The 14,842-nt window shown below is 52.5% G+C and overlaps 1 protein-coding gene across 1 annotated transcript in view; it reads right to left on the reverse strand.

Moving 5' to 3' along the window:
• Nucleotides 1-1,393: 1,393 nt before the first annotated feature.
• The window catches only part of LOC140387060 (myelin-associated glycoprotein-like), a 35,833-nt gene continuing 22,384 nt past the window's right edge, over nucleotides 1,394-14,842 (reverse strand). Inside the window, 5 exon segments of the mRNA XM_072470072.1 lie at nucleotides 1,394-2,094; nucleotides 2,097-2,157; nucleotides 2,159-2,233; nucleotides 2,878-2,959; nucleotides 3,387-3,483. Of these exon segments, the coding sequence (XP_072326173.1) occupies nucleotides 2,003-2,094; nucleotides 2,097-2,157; nucleotides 2,159-2,233; nucleotides 2,878-2,959; nucleotides 3,387-3,483 (407 nt within the window). The 3' untranslated portion in view covers nucleotides 1,394-2,002.

Raw genomic sequence — 14,842 nt, forward strand, 5'->3', positions numbered from 1 at the left:
AGGTCATCAAAAGCTCAGTCAAAGAGGTTGGTTTGTAAGGAGCGTCTTAAAGGAGGAAAGAGAGAGAGAGAGAGAGAGACACACACACACAGACAGAAAAACAGAGATGGAGAAACAGAGAGGGAGAGAGAGAAGTGGAGAGGTTTAGGAATGGAAGTCCAGAGTTTGGGCCACAGGCAGCTGAAGGCATGGCTGTCAATGGTGGAGCCAGAGAGACAGAGAGAGAGAGAGAGAGAGAGAGAAATAGAGAGGTTTAGGAATGGAATTCCAGAGTTTGGGCCAAAGGCAGCTGAAGGCACGGCCATCAATGGTGGAAAGATGGGCGTTGGAGGAGTTCAGAGGAGTTCAGGACTGAATCAAATCACAGAGAACGATGGATCCTGATTGGGGAGGGGAGTGTCAGAAACATTGGAGTCATTCAGGAGGCTGACAGATGGTGTAATAGAGGATCCCAGTGTTTATGGGGTAGGATTAGCAAGATGGACCAAATAGCCTCTCCTAATTGGCCTTCCCTTTGTGAAATGCAGACTAACAGGATGCACGGAGAGACAGCCTTTGCACAGAAGGTCGTTGGGATCTGGAATGTGGGGTCAGGAACACTGAGAGATGGAGAATCAGGGAATCAGTTTTAATGGGGAAACGGAGAGATCTCTGAATTAGGAAACGTTTTTAGAATTATTGCGAGAGGAGTTTGGGACTCATGGGCAGTTTTATCAGGGAGATGGGCCAAATGGAGGAAAGGTTTGGATTAAGGGGATATGACAGACAGGCATGATGGGACTATCTGTCTCCACCTGTGCTGCAGAATTCTGACAAAGATTCAGAAATAGATAGAAAGAGAGACAGAGAGAAATACGGACAGATAGAGAGTGAGCGACAAAGATGGAGAGTCAGAGAGATTCCTACAGTGAGACATAGAGTGAGAGACAGAGAGGGGGAGACAGAGAGTGCGATCCAACAGCTAAGTTGCGTCCGAAAAGCAGCATGGCCGATAAAAGCCAGGAGATCCCACTCGTGAAATCTACACGGTTCGCAATGCCTCGTGGGATCTAATGCGATCTTGCGAAGTGTTGCAATGTGAATCCCACCCATTTTGGCCGGGATCACTTTGTAGGAAATCTACATATTAGAGTATGACAGCTAGCCTCACTGTAATATACAGTTTCCCGAGGTACCCGAGGTGATGGGATCTATCCCCTTTGCCTCAGAGGTCTTGGGTGAGTGCTGGTCAGCGCTAATCTCCACAAATGAGGATGAGACAGAACGGCATTTGTAGGGATCTCTGAGGGAATCGGAGGCCGCCAGGTGCATGCCCTTTGATTGGGATGGTACCCTGGCACTGTTGGTGCCACCTGGGCACCCTGGCAGTGCCAGCCTGGCACCCTGTACCAGCCTGGCACTGCCATGGTGTCCAGGTGACACTGCCAGGGTGCCAACCTGGCTTTTTGTGTACTGGCAATCGGGCCAGGGGTGCCCTGTGCGGTGTTGGGTGCCGCCGAGGCCGGGGGGGACTGTCCCACAGCACATTGGGGCTAGAAGGGGGGTTGGTAGTCACATCAGGAGCCTCGGAGATCGGAATCACATTTTGAAATGGCGTCCCGATCTCTCGCTATACTGAGGAGTTCCAGCGAACGGAGCTCCTCGGTGTAGAAAACGGGCCACGTGCAGCCTTGGCCGCACGTTTCTCGCTCAAGCCCCTTATTTAACACGAGTGTTGTATAGCTATGTGTTTCTCGGCACTGCAAGGGCCATGAAACTAGCGGCTAAACCCTCTCGCTATAGGACTTTGTTCCCATTTAGTTGAATTGCGCCCAGAGAGAGAGAGAGACTGAGACAATTGAATCTCTGTCCGCAGTGGCTCAGCATTTCATCCAAATCATGTCAATCGCAAACCTATTCAGTCCATCTGTCCCGCAGTGGGGTGTCTTGTGGTCCCAGGAATCTCAGTCCCTCACCCCAGCCCCTCCTCTCCTCATCCCATCTCCCTGTTTCACACTCAGTTTCAATGGAATTGTATCTGTGTGTATTCCGTCTTCTCTTCCAAGTGTACATTCCAATCACCACTGGGCACCCGCAAGGCTTTGGGGTTGACGCGAGAGAGTGGCCTGGTGTGTCAAGGTTCCCATGTCCCGCAGCTCCTCCCACTGGACCATCAGAGGGATCCCTGGGGAGCTGATGTCTCCCCCTCTCTGGTTGTGTTCCGGGGGTCAGTGAGCAGCATGTTCTGTTTACCCTGCAGAGAAATGAAACAGAAGACATTCTCACATCATTTACTAGCACTGATAGGGTTCAATTATTGTGTAGCCTCGTTAGTGTCAGTCGTGACTCAGTGGGTTTAAAACCTTCACTCATGTCATGTGAAAGAAACCAACACTGACAGTGCAGCACTCCCTCAGTACTGACCTCCGACAATGCAGTGCTCCCTCAGTATTGACCCTCTGACAGTGCTGCACTCCTTCAGTACTGACCCACTGACAATGCAGCACTCCCTCAGTACTGACCCTCTGACAGTGCAGAACTCGCTCAGTACTGACCCTCCGACAGTGCCCCAATGCCTCAGTATTGACCCTCTGACAGTGCTGCACTCCCTCAGTACTGACCCTCAGCACTCCCTCAGTACTGACCTTCAGCACTCTCTCGGGACTGAGCCTCCGACAGTGCAGCACTTCCTCAGTCCTGACCCTCCTACATTGCAGCACTTCATCATTACTGACCCTCCAACAATGTAGCACTCCCTCAGTATTGAATCTCTGGCAGCTCAGCACTCCCTCAGCACTGAACCTCTGATACTGCAGCGCTACCTTATTCCTGACCCTCTGACGCTGCAGCGCTCTCTCAGTACTGACTATGTGGGGTAAGTGTAAACAGCTCCTGTACCTGGTGCTTCACAGTGAGTGGACTGGGGCTCAATTCAATATCACTGATCTCTGCAACTCTCTCCTCGGTCGCTGTCTTGCTCCTGCAATAACACAATATCGCACTGTGGTTATCATGTATCAAAGGGTCAGTGCAGCACACACACAGAGCTCACTGTAACCTTCTCCTAACGCTGGACTGCCTCTTAACCCAACGCTCCCCCCTGCTCTTTCTGCCATTGCCCTGAATATTTTCCCCTTCAAAAATGTATCCAATTCCTCTTTTGAAAGTTCCTATTGAATCTGTTTCCACTGCCCTTTCAGGCAGCACCTTCCAGATCAGAAGAACTCATTTGTAATGAGCTGGAAGCAGGACAATGAAAAATGCCTCATAGGGGATCATAGTGGACACAGGAACCACTTATGGGAGAGGAATATGACACTTTGCTTAAAGGTAACAATTACCGACTGAGGGAAAATACATTCAAGTAAATATTTTGAAATAAAATCAATTTAAACCTTCACACTTACTTTCTCACATACACGAAGGTTAAAATTCCAGCCACGAAAAGATTCAACATGATCCCAGCTGTGAGCAATCCTACTGTCCATTCACTGGAGTCTCTACCTGTAATAACAGCCGTTAATTACTGAGTTACTCTTTTAGAATAAACACCCCGGGCTGGATTCTCTGCTGTTGGGATTCTCTTGTTTCGAGGGCAGCCTGGGGATTTCCCGACGGCGTAGGGCTGCCCACAATGGGAAATCCCAATGGCTGGCTGGCGAGATGGACAATCCCACCCACTGTTTAAATGTGTTTCCTCATTTCACTCCTGGAAGGTCTGCCTTTTGGTTTTAGACACTGCCCCCAAGTCTGAGACTCCCTCCAACACAAGGAGGTAGTTTCCCTCTATGGACCCCGATCTGTTTTCATTAATATCTTGAGTTCAATAACTTATTAGTCTTATAAAGTTCGAGCAATTTGAGCCTAATGGGCCTGATGGACAGACTTGATGGGCCGAATCGCCACCTTCTTCACTGTAGGGATTATATCATTCTTGGGCTGGATTCTGCAGTCCTCCAGCCTTGTGTTTCTCGGCAGCCTGCCGTTTCCTGGTGGCTCGATTCTCTTTTCCCTCCGCTTGTAAATGGGATTTTCCATTTAAGCCACCCCACACCGCCGGGTAACCTGTCGGCAGGAATGTGCTGCCAGCGGGAAAAGAGAATCCCAATGACCAGTCAATTATGGTCCTAATATTTTATTTCATCGGCTGCCCTAGTATTCATTAAACTACTTTAAAAAGACAATTAAACTTCTTTAAAAAGACTTAAGATAGCTGCCACAGGACACCTGATGTTTTGTATTACCAATTCGCCAGTTTTTGAAAATCTGCAATGGGAATTACAATTAGGAGATAGGAAGACAGGTTTCCATGGAATTTTATGATGTCCAGAATTGCTGCCAAGATGTACTGAAATGTTACTGGCCCTCACTACCAGTCTACCAGGAAAATGGCAATATAGATGGTATTTTTACCAGCTCATCACAGGGAAGAAGGGCCCATGCAGAAGAGACAAAGAAAGTACTCACCAAGGCCACAAAGTAATTGTCATTGGATAAGTTCATCCAGAGATGAACTCATCAATTACCTTCTGAAATTATTATAGGAAGAGAGGTCATGTGACCAGGATAACTATTTTGTATTGTTTTCTTTAGAACACCCATCATGTTAATAACAGAGTCGGGGAAAAGTCTTCCAATGCAGCAGCAACGGCATCTCTCCCCCCCCCCCCCCCCCCCCCTCCTTTTTCAAGTTCAAGGCCCTGTCTCTGATACATTTTGGAAACCACCGCACTGATAGAAGCATTTTGGAAACCCCACAGGGATAGAAGCATTCCATTGAAAGGGACCTCAGGTACAATGACACTGAATTTTGGAACTGATCGATTGCGTTTCGAAAATAGATTGTCCCGTCAAATTCAAATTTACATCGGCCTCACTCCATTGGAGTTTCAGGACCATGGAAAGATTTGCATTGAGCCATGTATGCCAGCGAAGGAGTAACGGACATCGAACTCTTTTTTTCTCTTTTAGACTTGGCCAAAATGTAACCTCATACCATATAACTTGTTATTTTGCATGATGAATGTGCTTGTGTCTACTTATGTATTGCATGTGTCTGTTGATGTGTTAGGCAGGTAGGTTCGATGTGGACTGCACTCGATGCAGGGAAGCTAGAAACAGACGTCTAATACTGGAGAAGATCCAACACTGTTTTATTCAATGATAGAACTGATATACATATTCAGCTGTGGGTCGACACTATACTGAATTGACTGGAGACTTTGTAGTAGCCTGATCAGACTTACTAGCTACCGCATGGTGTTTGCACTTGCTAGCTCGTGGACTCTGACTGTCTCAGTGGCTGGGTCCCGAGAGAGCGGGAAACCTAGTGCCCTCTGGCTTTATAATGGTCGTGTCCTGTCTGGTGATTGGCTGCACTGTGTTGTGTGCTTACTGGTCATCCTGTGTGTCAATCACTGCCTGTCTGCACTTCATTATATACATGCGTGGATATTATGACATGTGTGTTTATCTTTGTATATGTGTCCACGTGTACGTCTGTGTTTATGTATGTATGTGTGAGAGTATTTGTGTGTCTGTGTGTGCGTATTTTTGTCCGCATGTGTGTGTTAATGTATGTGCGTGTGTATCAATGTCGGGGTATGGGTTCACCTTTAAATTTATCAGCACAAAGTTTCTAAGTGTGGGAGCGAGCAGGAACTGCCGAGAGCTTCCTGACGCTCGACTCAATGAGGCTGTCACTTGTATCAAACGCTAATTAGTCCACTTAACGAGGCCCCATGGGCTTCATGCCACAAATGATGGTCCCGGCAGCTGATTCACCAGGACCGCACCCATCAGCGCACAGCCAACAAGGGGAAGAAGTCCTTAAATGGATGCTGCAGATCCAACCCCACACAGCTTGTACCCATTCCACTGCGGAGACCTGCCCCATGATTCGAGGATGCTGACCTAGCCAGATTGTCGGACGCAGTCACAGCAAGACTAGGATGCCCTGTTCCCCTGAGAGGCTCGAAGTATCAGCCACAGGGCAGCCAGTGTCACCTGGGATTACGTGGCAGCAGCCGTCAGCTCACGGAGAGTCACCAGGAGGACCATTCAGTGATGATCAATGACCTCCACCAGGCCGCACGGTGTGTTGCCACCGGACCCCTGGCACCACCCCCGCCCAGCACCATAGCATGCCCCAGGCCATGTCCAGCAGTGCCATCCTACTGCCCATCCCTCCCCCTGCCCCTCCCATTCCCCCCACCAATACTGTCCACTTCCCCCCCATTTCCCTCCACAATGAGCTAAGCACATGGCTCACATTGCCCCCTCTGTGTCCCCGCAGGGGAAGTTAGCCCACAACAGGCTGGAGAGGGCTCAGACAGGCGGCAGGATTCCAGACATCAGAGTCCTCATCCCCTGTGAGGAACAGGTCTTGGAGGTCGCGGGGGTGGCCGAGGACAGATTGGTCACTGATGTAGGAGGTTTGCGTACAGCACAGAGGTGAGGATCCACTGGTTGCCACCTAACACACGTGAGTTGTTAATGCCATACAGAATGACCCATCCCTCCCACTGACCGCATGTCCATTCTCCCGCAGGATCCTCATCCTACAGTGCCGGCCCATCCTGGATGGTACCCCCCCTGCCTCCCATGAAAACACCTCAGAGGGGAGCTCTGAGGAGACCACTGTATTCGTGGCACAGCAGTCACCCCCACCCTCCACCAGCACAGAGACACACACCTCGGTGGGCGACAGTAGTGGACAGGCTTCTGGGGCACATTCTGGTGAGCACCACAGAGTTGCACATCAGGTAGAGGCAGAAACGCCCAGGAGAGACAACAGTCGGAGGTCTGCAGGATCCCAGCACCCAGCTGGGTCCCAGCCAGATGCTGAGCCACTCGACCAGGTTTATCTGGGCTGATGTAGTCGATAGGGTGCGGCAGCCGTGATATTCAGAAGGGGATGTCAGTGACATTCCAGCAGGTCCATAGCTGATTGGAGGAGCCCCAGAGGCTCCTGCCGCAGGAGATTGTGCCGGCAATGAGTGGCACCGAAGCCAACACTGCCTGCTAGGGTGGTGACCGCAGTAAAAGCCTGGTTCATGACGTCACCAGCAGTGTCCAAGGCCATGGCTGAGCGCTTCGATAGGATGCCTGACTCGCTGGTGCAGGGGGGTGGAAAAACATGTACCAGACAGGTGGATCTCTCTGAGAAGCTGCAGAGCATGTCCTAGTCACTGAGGAGCATCGCCGAGGGCGTCAACACCATTGGGGAGCTGTCAGGGCTGGCAGAGCCAGGTGACTCTGGGGAAGCCTGGTCTCAATCCAGCAGTCTCTCCATTTCTGGTGACCCCCAAGGTCCCATTGGCACTGACAGGGAGGAAGGGACACTGGGTGCTAACTTACGGAGAGGTGATGGCGGACACCAGCTCCCCAGAGTTCCACCTCCCTGACAATGGCGTGTTCTGATGGAATTAGCATGGTGAGGCATGTGTCACTGGCAAGTGGACCGGGGCCCTCTGTCCCAGGGCCCTCAGCGGACACCCACCAGGGGCATCGAATGCCACAGGACGCGGAAGAGCTGGTTGCCTCCAACTCTAATGGGCGTCCTGGGGACAAACCCAGACGCAACGGCAGAGCACAGAAGCAGGTCGTAGATCACTGAGAGGGCACTGGGGGGTGGGGGGGGGGGGGGGGTGGACACATATGTACAGCATTTACAAACATTTCACCCGATACATATGATGCCTCTGCCACTTTCTTCCGCAGGTGATGGGTGTGAGCGAGCACTCAGCAGACAGGCAGGAGTCAGACTATGGCATGGATTGAGGAGCACCAGCTCTCAGCTCACAGCGGGGTTATCATCACCCACCTGCCATCAACTGTGACCCATTCACAGTGCCGACACAGCCCCATCACCCTGGAGTAATGTTACACTGACCCTGGGAGGGAGGAACAGGGTGGTAAGGGGGAAGGAGGTGGGATGACAGACAAAGTCATGTCCTATCTGAAGCGGGTGAGGATGAGGCCTTGCTGGCCCTCTGGGCTTGCTGGACCCTCGCCGCTGCCACCTGCCCTCCATCCTCCAGTTGGTCCTGCAAGTCCCCCGGGCTTATCCTTTAGCCATTCCTGGTCCTGCTCCTCCTTGGAGGTGGTTGCATGTTTCTCCCACTCCAACCCCGTTGCTGTGAAAGGTTGTGAAGGGCACAGCAGACAACTATGAAGCAGGTGACCCTCTAGTTGGGGGGGGGGGGGGGGGGTGTCCTGCAGCAATCGGGGCATCGGAACTCATTTTGACCAATCCCATGCACCGCTCAATGACAGCCCGGAGGCTGCATGGGCCTTGTATCGGGTTTCCACATCGGTCACCGGCTATCATTTTGATGTCATTAACCAGGTCCTCGGTGGGTATCCCTTTTCCACCAAGACCAACTGGCCATCCTGGGGTGTTCCTCGAAGAGGCTGGCGAAGTCTGACTGCCCGAGGATGAAGCAGATGTGCACACCCCCTGGGAAGTGACACATACGTTCATGATATTGAGGTGGTGATCGCACTAGAGCTGGGCGTTCATGGAGTGGAACATTTTCATGTTGATGTATGGCCTCCCTGATGGCCCGGGCCACTGAAGGCATATGCATGCCATCTATTACCCCCTGCACATGGGACATCCTGTTGATGGTGGAGAATGCTGCTGTCCGGGCATCTGGTTGGGTACAAGTCAAAGTTTAGAAAGTTTGTTGCCTGAGCAAACAGGGCATCCATGGCCTCACAGATGCACCTGTAGCCTGTCGTTTGTGAGATGCCACACCGCTTGAGCCCTGGAATGATCCTGAGGCATAGATGTGCAGGGCCACGGTGACCTTGACGGCCACTGGGAGAAGGTATTCTCCTCCTCCTCCACGTGGTGCTGGCACAGGCCCTGTACCATCTCTTGTTGAGGCATAGTCTCCTATGGCACACATTGTCATCTGTTCGAACGACCAGCAATGCCTGTACATCTTAGGCTGTCACTGGCCTCCCGCTCTGTGTCCTTTCCTGTCATGGTAGGTGGCTGAGTCCTCAGGGTGTGGGGTGGGATCTGCACATGGGTCGCCCGCTTCCTTGAAGCTCTTGTCGTCGCCACTGCGACTGTCTCCTCTGGCATCTGGCAACCTGGACTGCCAGTAGGACTGCTGGGGTCCACAAAATCATCCATCTCATTTAATGTCTGTAAGGAATTGGAGAGGATCAGAGACTGGCAACCAGTGGTGTCTTCCACCCTGGGATCCTCCATTCTTCCATTGCTCCCCTGCCATCCGACATGCCCAGCCCATGCACCCCCAGAAGCAACGGGGGCCCCTGGCCACTGAACCCCAGACTCTATCCCAGACATGTGCACACAACGTTACCTGGACAGGACCCTAGTCCACTTAGCAGTGTTCCCGCCCACCCTCTGGCCACGGAAATGTCCCCGATTTAATGTAATAATAATAATAATCTTTATTAGCGTCACAAGTAGGCTTCCATTAACACTGCAATGAAGTTAATGTGAAAAGCCCCTAGTCGCCACACTATTGGGTACACAAGAGAGAGAATTCAGAATGTCCAAACCACCTAACCCGCACGTCTTTCAGGACTTGTGGGAGGAAACCGGAGCACCCGAAGGAAACCCATGCAGACACAAGGAGAACGTGCAAACGCCACACAGACAGTGACCCAAGCCGGGAATCGAACCCGGATTCCTGGCGTTGTGACGCAACAGTGCTAACCACTGTGCTACCGTGCCACCGTTCTTGTTGGATGGCCTTATTTACATTATATCACAAGAACACGTGTAACTAAAGCTCCAAATGATTTATTAACATTTGGGTCAAATATATACAAAACAACAGATAAACAACAGAGTGAACATGCACAATCAACCTCCGTCACAGCTCCCTAGTCAGTCATGGGTCATCTGACTCTAACATTTTCTTAAATTATACATAGACTGCCATGGGAGTGTCCCTTTAAGAAATGTTTTTGTCTTATCACATGACTTCAGTGATGTCATTGTGTGAGTGGAACTGGGCTGTGGGTCTGTGAGTTTTACTTTCGCTTTGAGTTTGGACTGGTTTTGAACTGCATAGGTGGAAAGAAGTATCTCGCTATCTTAAATTTAAAAGTTGTTTCCAGACTGCTTCATAACTTAAGAGATGCTTGCTTTCTGGAAGGAATTCAAACCTGCTGTTTGAAAAGGGTTCAGAGTATCACGAACAAGTCTTATACCAGTGAGAACGCCGTGTGCTGGGCCACACCTTTGAAAAGGAGTGTCTGGTTTTACTGGGATTTTGTTATTGAATTGGAACAGTTAAGGGGGAATTCATTAAGAGTTATACATAGATTATTGTAGCTGTGTGGTTTGTAGTTGATAAAAATTCTTACTGTTTGTGTTTATACAAATGTTCACTAAATTCGTAGAATAAAGCTTGTTTTTTGATTAAAAGCGCCTAAAAACTCTGTTGAAAGGCAGGCTCTTGTGCTCATCCTAGCCCAATTCAATAAACAGTTGAAGGTCAGGTGAACTCCATGATATACTTTGGAGTTTTCTAAACCCTGGCCCATAACAATACACATACAAGAACAGCAAGCATAGTGTGTATAATTAGTCCAAATCTACAAATTAAGTCGCTAGGTTTTTTTCTGACTCTGGTTGATCTTCTCAAAGTTTGACCTTGCTGCTCAGAACTTGTAGATTCAATTTTCTCCATGACATTCTCATGCTCAGGAACTGCTGAACTATCTGACACTGCAGCGGACGTTAATTCTGACGTAGACTCGTCATCCATAACATTGTTGTGAAAGTCTTCTCTGAATTTCAAGAACGCGCAACGATTTCTTCTTGAAACCAACATTGTAGGAACGAGGTGCTACTTCTTTAAGTTCAATGGCTTTTCTCGACCAATTGCCTCAATCTTCTATTCTCACAATGTCATCACTATTCAAGAGGTGGCAAAGTTCTGGTCACTATCATATAACTGCTTTTTTCTCATTAATGTTTTGCATTTCCTGCAGTACCACTGCATTCTCCTCCTTGTCCAAGTATGGAAGTGCGGTACGCAACCGTCCATTCATGAATAACTCTGCTGGCGATGGACCATGTGACAATGGTAACGCTCTTTAACTCAATAGTGCGAGATATGGATCAGATTTGCTTGACAATATGGTCACCTTTTTCGGCTTTTCTATTGTCTTATGGGTACAACGGACTTTATTTGATTGAAATCATACGTGACAGCGAAGTTTTGCCACTCTTTACAGCTAAAATAAAGACCATCGTCACTCACGGCGACTTGAGGGATTCCATGTCGAGCAAAAATTGACTTGGTATGCAGTATTACACTGCTTGCCATTCTGCTTGACAGTCGAGCCATTTCGGGATCAGTTGAAAAATAGTCCATGATAATTAGGAGAAAGAGATCCATAGCTACTTTCTGCCACGGTGCCGGAGGTAAATCAGATATTTGCATAGGTTCTCTTGTTTGCTTGCACCAATGCGCCTGGCATGTGCCACAACAACTGACCACCCTGTCAGTATCCTGGTTTCTACCTGGCCAGTAAACTGAGTCACGGGCTTTCCATTTACATTTTTCAGTCCCGGGATATCCTTCATGTATCCTCTTTTGTACATCCTTGAAGAGATTGAGGTATAACTTTAATGTTTAAATTAAGTACCACAGCATTAATGATACGAAGTTCAGATCTTGAACTCCAAACATTGACTATTGCGCCAGTGTGAGTCGATGTTCCTCATCACCTCTTGAAGAGCTTGATCCTTCCTGCTGGACTCTTCTTGCATCTCACGTAGTTTTGTAATTGATATTGGTAGTAGTGTGGGAATAAGATTGACATGCAGATCTACATCTTCAGCAATTTCACTACCAATATTTCGTACCGGCGCTCTCGATAATGCATCTAAGAACAAATATTTGTCTGGCGTGTAGATGAGATTGAAGTCATGGGGCGCGATTCTCCGCTCCCGCGACGAAGTGCCCACGCCGTCGTGAACGCCGTCGAGGTTCACGACGGCGCAAAACAGCCCCGATCCCGACCGATTCAGGGCCCGAAAACGGGCTAAGATCGGGGCCGCGAGAAGCTCGGGGGGGCATGTCACGAAAGCCGCGTCGTCAACGCGCGACGCCCAAATGACGCGCACAGAGGACCCGGAGGAGAAGAGAGAGGAAGAGATGGCTGACCCCCAACGAGCCGCACCGAGGTTCCGGGACACGGATCTGGACAACCTGCCCGGATGAGGTCGAGCAGAGAAGGGACACCCCCTGCCCAAGACGTGGGCATCGCCAGCCATCCAGCGCGGTGGGGCGCGGTTGGCACTGCTGTAAGTGCTGTGGGGCAGACCCCCCGGACGGGGGAGCAGTGTCGGAAGAAGCTGCACAACCTCACTCGGGCTGCGAGGGTAAGTGCACGCCCCCCCGGCACGAGGGGGGGAAGTGGGGGGGTCAGGGGGTGGGGATGGGGGTGTCAGGGGAGCGTTGGGGCATCAGGGGTTGATTGGGGCATCAGGGAGGGTTGGGCATCAGGGGGGGTTTGGGCGGGTCAGGAGGGGGGTTGGGGCATCAGGGGGGGTCAGGGGGGGTTGGGGCATCAGGGGGGGGGTTTGGGGGGGTCAGGGTGCCCAACGATTTACTCGACCCACATGAGCCCCGGGACCCCCCCCCCCCCCCCCCCCCCCCCCCCCCCCCCCCCCCCGGAGCGATGCCATGGCGTGCTGTCTCCTGAACCAGCAAAAATGTAGTTTATATCTGCCCGCCCGCCCCCCCCCCAGGACAAGACAGCTCACAACCAGCTCCCCCCCCCCCCCCCAGGACAAGACAGCTCACAACCAGCGTGAGCGTATGAGAACCGGAGGGGGTTCTCCTGTGCTGCACCCCCTAAACATTCACGAGCAGAGGGCCCTGGACCTCACTGGGGGATCCGCCACCCGGGAGGTCGCGACATGCCAGCTCGGAGGCGCAGAAGCAAGTGAGACAACCCTGCATGTCCTCACACCCCCCCCCCCCCCCCCAACCCGTCATCGTCTCCCTCACACATTGCCCACTGCAGCCTCGATCCCCTCCCCACTCACACTCATGCCACTGCACCCTCGCTCCCCTCCCCCCCCTCGCACTGTGCACCCACCACCACCATACACCCGGGCCACCGTGTCTAACGAACCCCGACTCTTTATGTTCCCCAGGGCCAGCCGCCGAACGTCCAGGGACGTCTCGGCCAAGAGACAGCGGAACATCGCCAACCACAAGTGCACCCAGGGACGCACGGCAGAGGTTGGCAGTCGGTCGGACAGGAGGGCAAACCTCTCAGTATGGGACGCAGGACCGGGACTCTCACACCAGCGAGAGAGACAATAGTGAGGGGCACAGGGCAGACATTGAAGATGAATCGCACATCACGGCCACACACTCGGTGGAATCACCTGGAGGTCAGCACGACATGGCCGGCATGGAGCTTGCGCCGGGCCATGAGTGGGAGGAGAACAGACCATAATTCCTAACGGACGATGACCCCAAGCTTGCGGCACTGCTGTCTCCCACACCATACACCATCGCAGAGACACTCACCTCGGTTGGGCATATAAGTGATGCGGCTCCCGGGTCACGGTCTGGTGCGCACCCCACAGCCGAGCCGGTACAGCAGGTGGAGTTTGGAGCAGCTGAGGGGCTGGACGGTCGGAGGGCAGTCCAGGCCCAGCAACCAGCTGCCACCCAGACGGCTCCCGAGTTCCTGGATGTACTTGACCCACCCGGACAACCGATGCATGTGGACACCCAGGGACTGAGTAACGGGATGGGGGCCATCTTCCAGGACCTGCACACGCAGTTGGAGGAGTCCATCCCCGTTCAGGAGCAGGGAGTGGTGCCGCTCATCGCAGCCACCCAGGCCGACACCGCACGGGTGGCGTCCACGGTGGACGTAATAGGTGAAACGGTTTCGGCCATGGGTCAGGTTCTGCAAGGCGTTGGGCTTACTGTGCACGCGTCATCCATGGCCCAGGAGAGGGCTGCCCTATCACAGGCAGTCATCTCACCGAGCCAACACGACACTGCCGCCGCTCACCGGGCCCTGGCTGAGTCTCACCATGCCATGGCCCGGTCCCAGCAAGCGATGGCTCAGTCCCAGCAGTCGGTCGCAGAGAGCATTGACCGCCTGGCGCACGTGATGGATGGCGTCGCGCACTCACAGGTCGAGATCGCACAGTCCTTGGCAGGAATGTGGCACTCCCTGGGCTCCGTCTCGGCGAACATTTGGACCGTGGTCGATACCGCTGCAGGCCTCCAGGACTGGCAGCGCCAGGTGTCGGTGGTACGACGGGGCATGTCTCCGATCGCATCTTCGTCCCACAGTGAGGCCCGGGGGCCACCGGGCTCCCCGAGGGAGGAGGAGGTTCTGGGGCCCGTCCCGGTAGCTCTATCAAGGGACCTCCCGGTACACTCGGCCTCCCCCCGTTCTGTCCCAGGCGCATCTGGTGGGCAGCGGGCAGGTCAGGGTGGCACAACGCCATCCAGCACGCCTGCCGAGCAGCCTGGCCCATCGAAGCCGGGCCACCCCAGGAAACGCATGCCGACGGGGAGCCATGTCGAAGGGCGTGATTCTCAGCAGTCCGCCCCCACTCCTGCTATACCATCTGGGAACACACCGAGACGTAGTGGTAGGGCCCGTCAGGCAAAGAAGTTAGGCACGTAAGAAGTTGGCACAGGTGCAGGGCACAGTTTAGTTGTAGGGGGTAGGGCACCTATGTTAATCACACAAATAAACTCACTGTTGAATTTGACTTGTAAGACTGTGTGCTGTGTCCGGTGCCAGGGGGCTCGTGAGGGTGACCGAGTGGCGCAGTGGTATACGAGCCGTTCAAGGTCTGTTACGGGTGTGCTGACCG

Source organism: Scyliorhinus torazame, chromosome 12 (assembly GCF_047496885.1).
Source record: "Scyliorhinus torazame isolate Kashiwa2021f chromosome 12, sScyTor2.1, whole genome shotgun sequence".
NCBI classification, from domain to species: domain Eukaryota; kingdom Metazoa; phylum Chordata; class Chondrichthyes; order Carcharhiniformes; family Scyliorhinidae; genus Scyliorhinus; species Scyliorhinus torazame.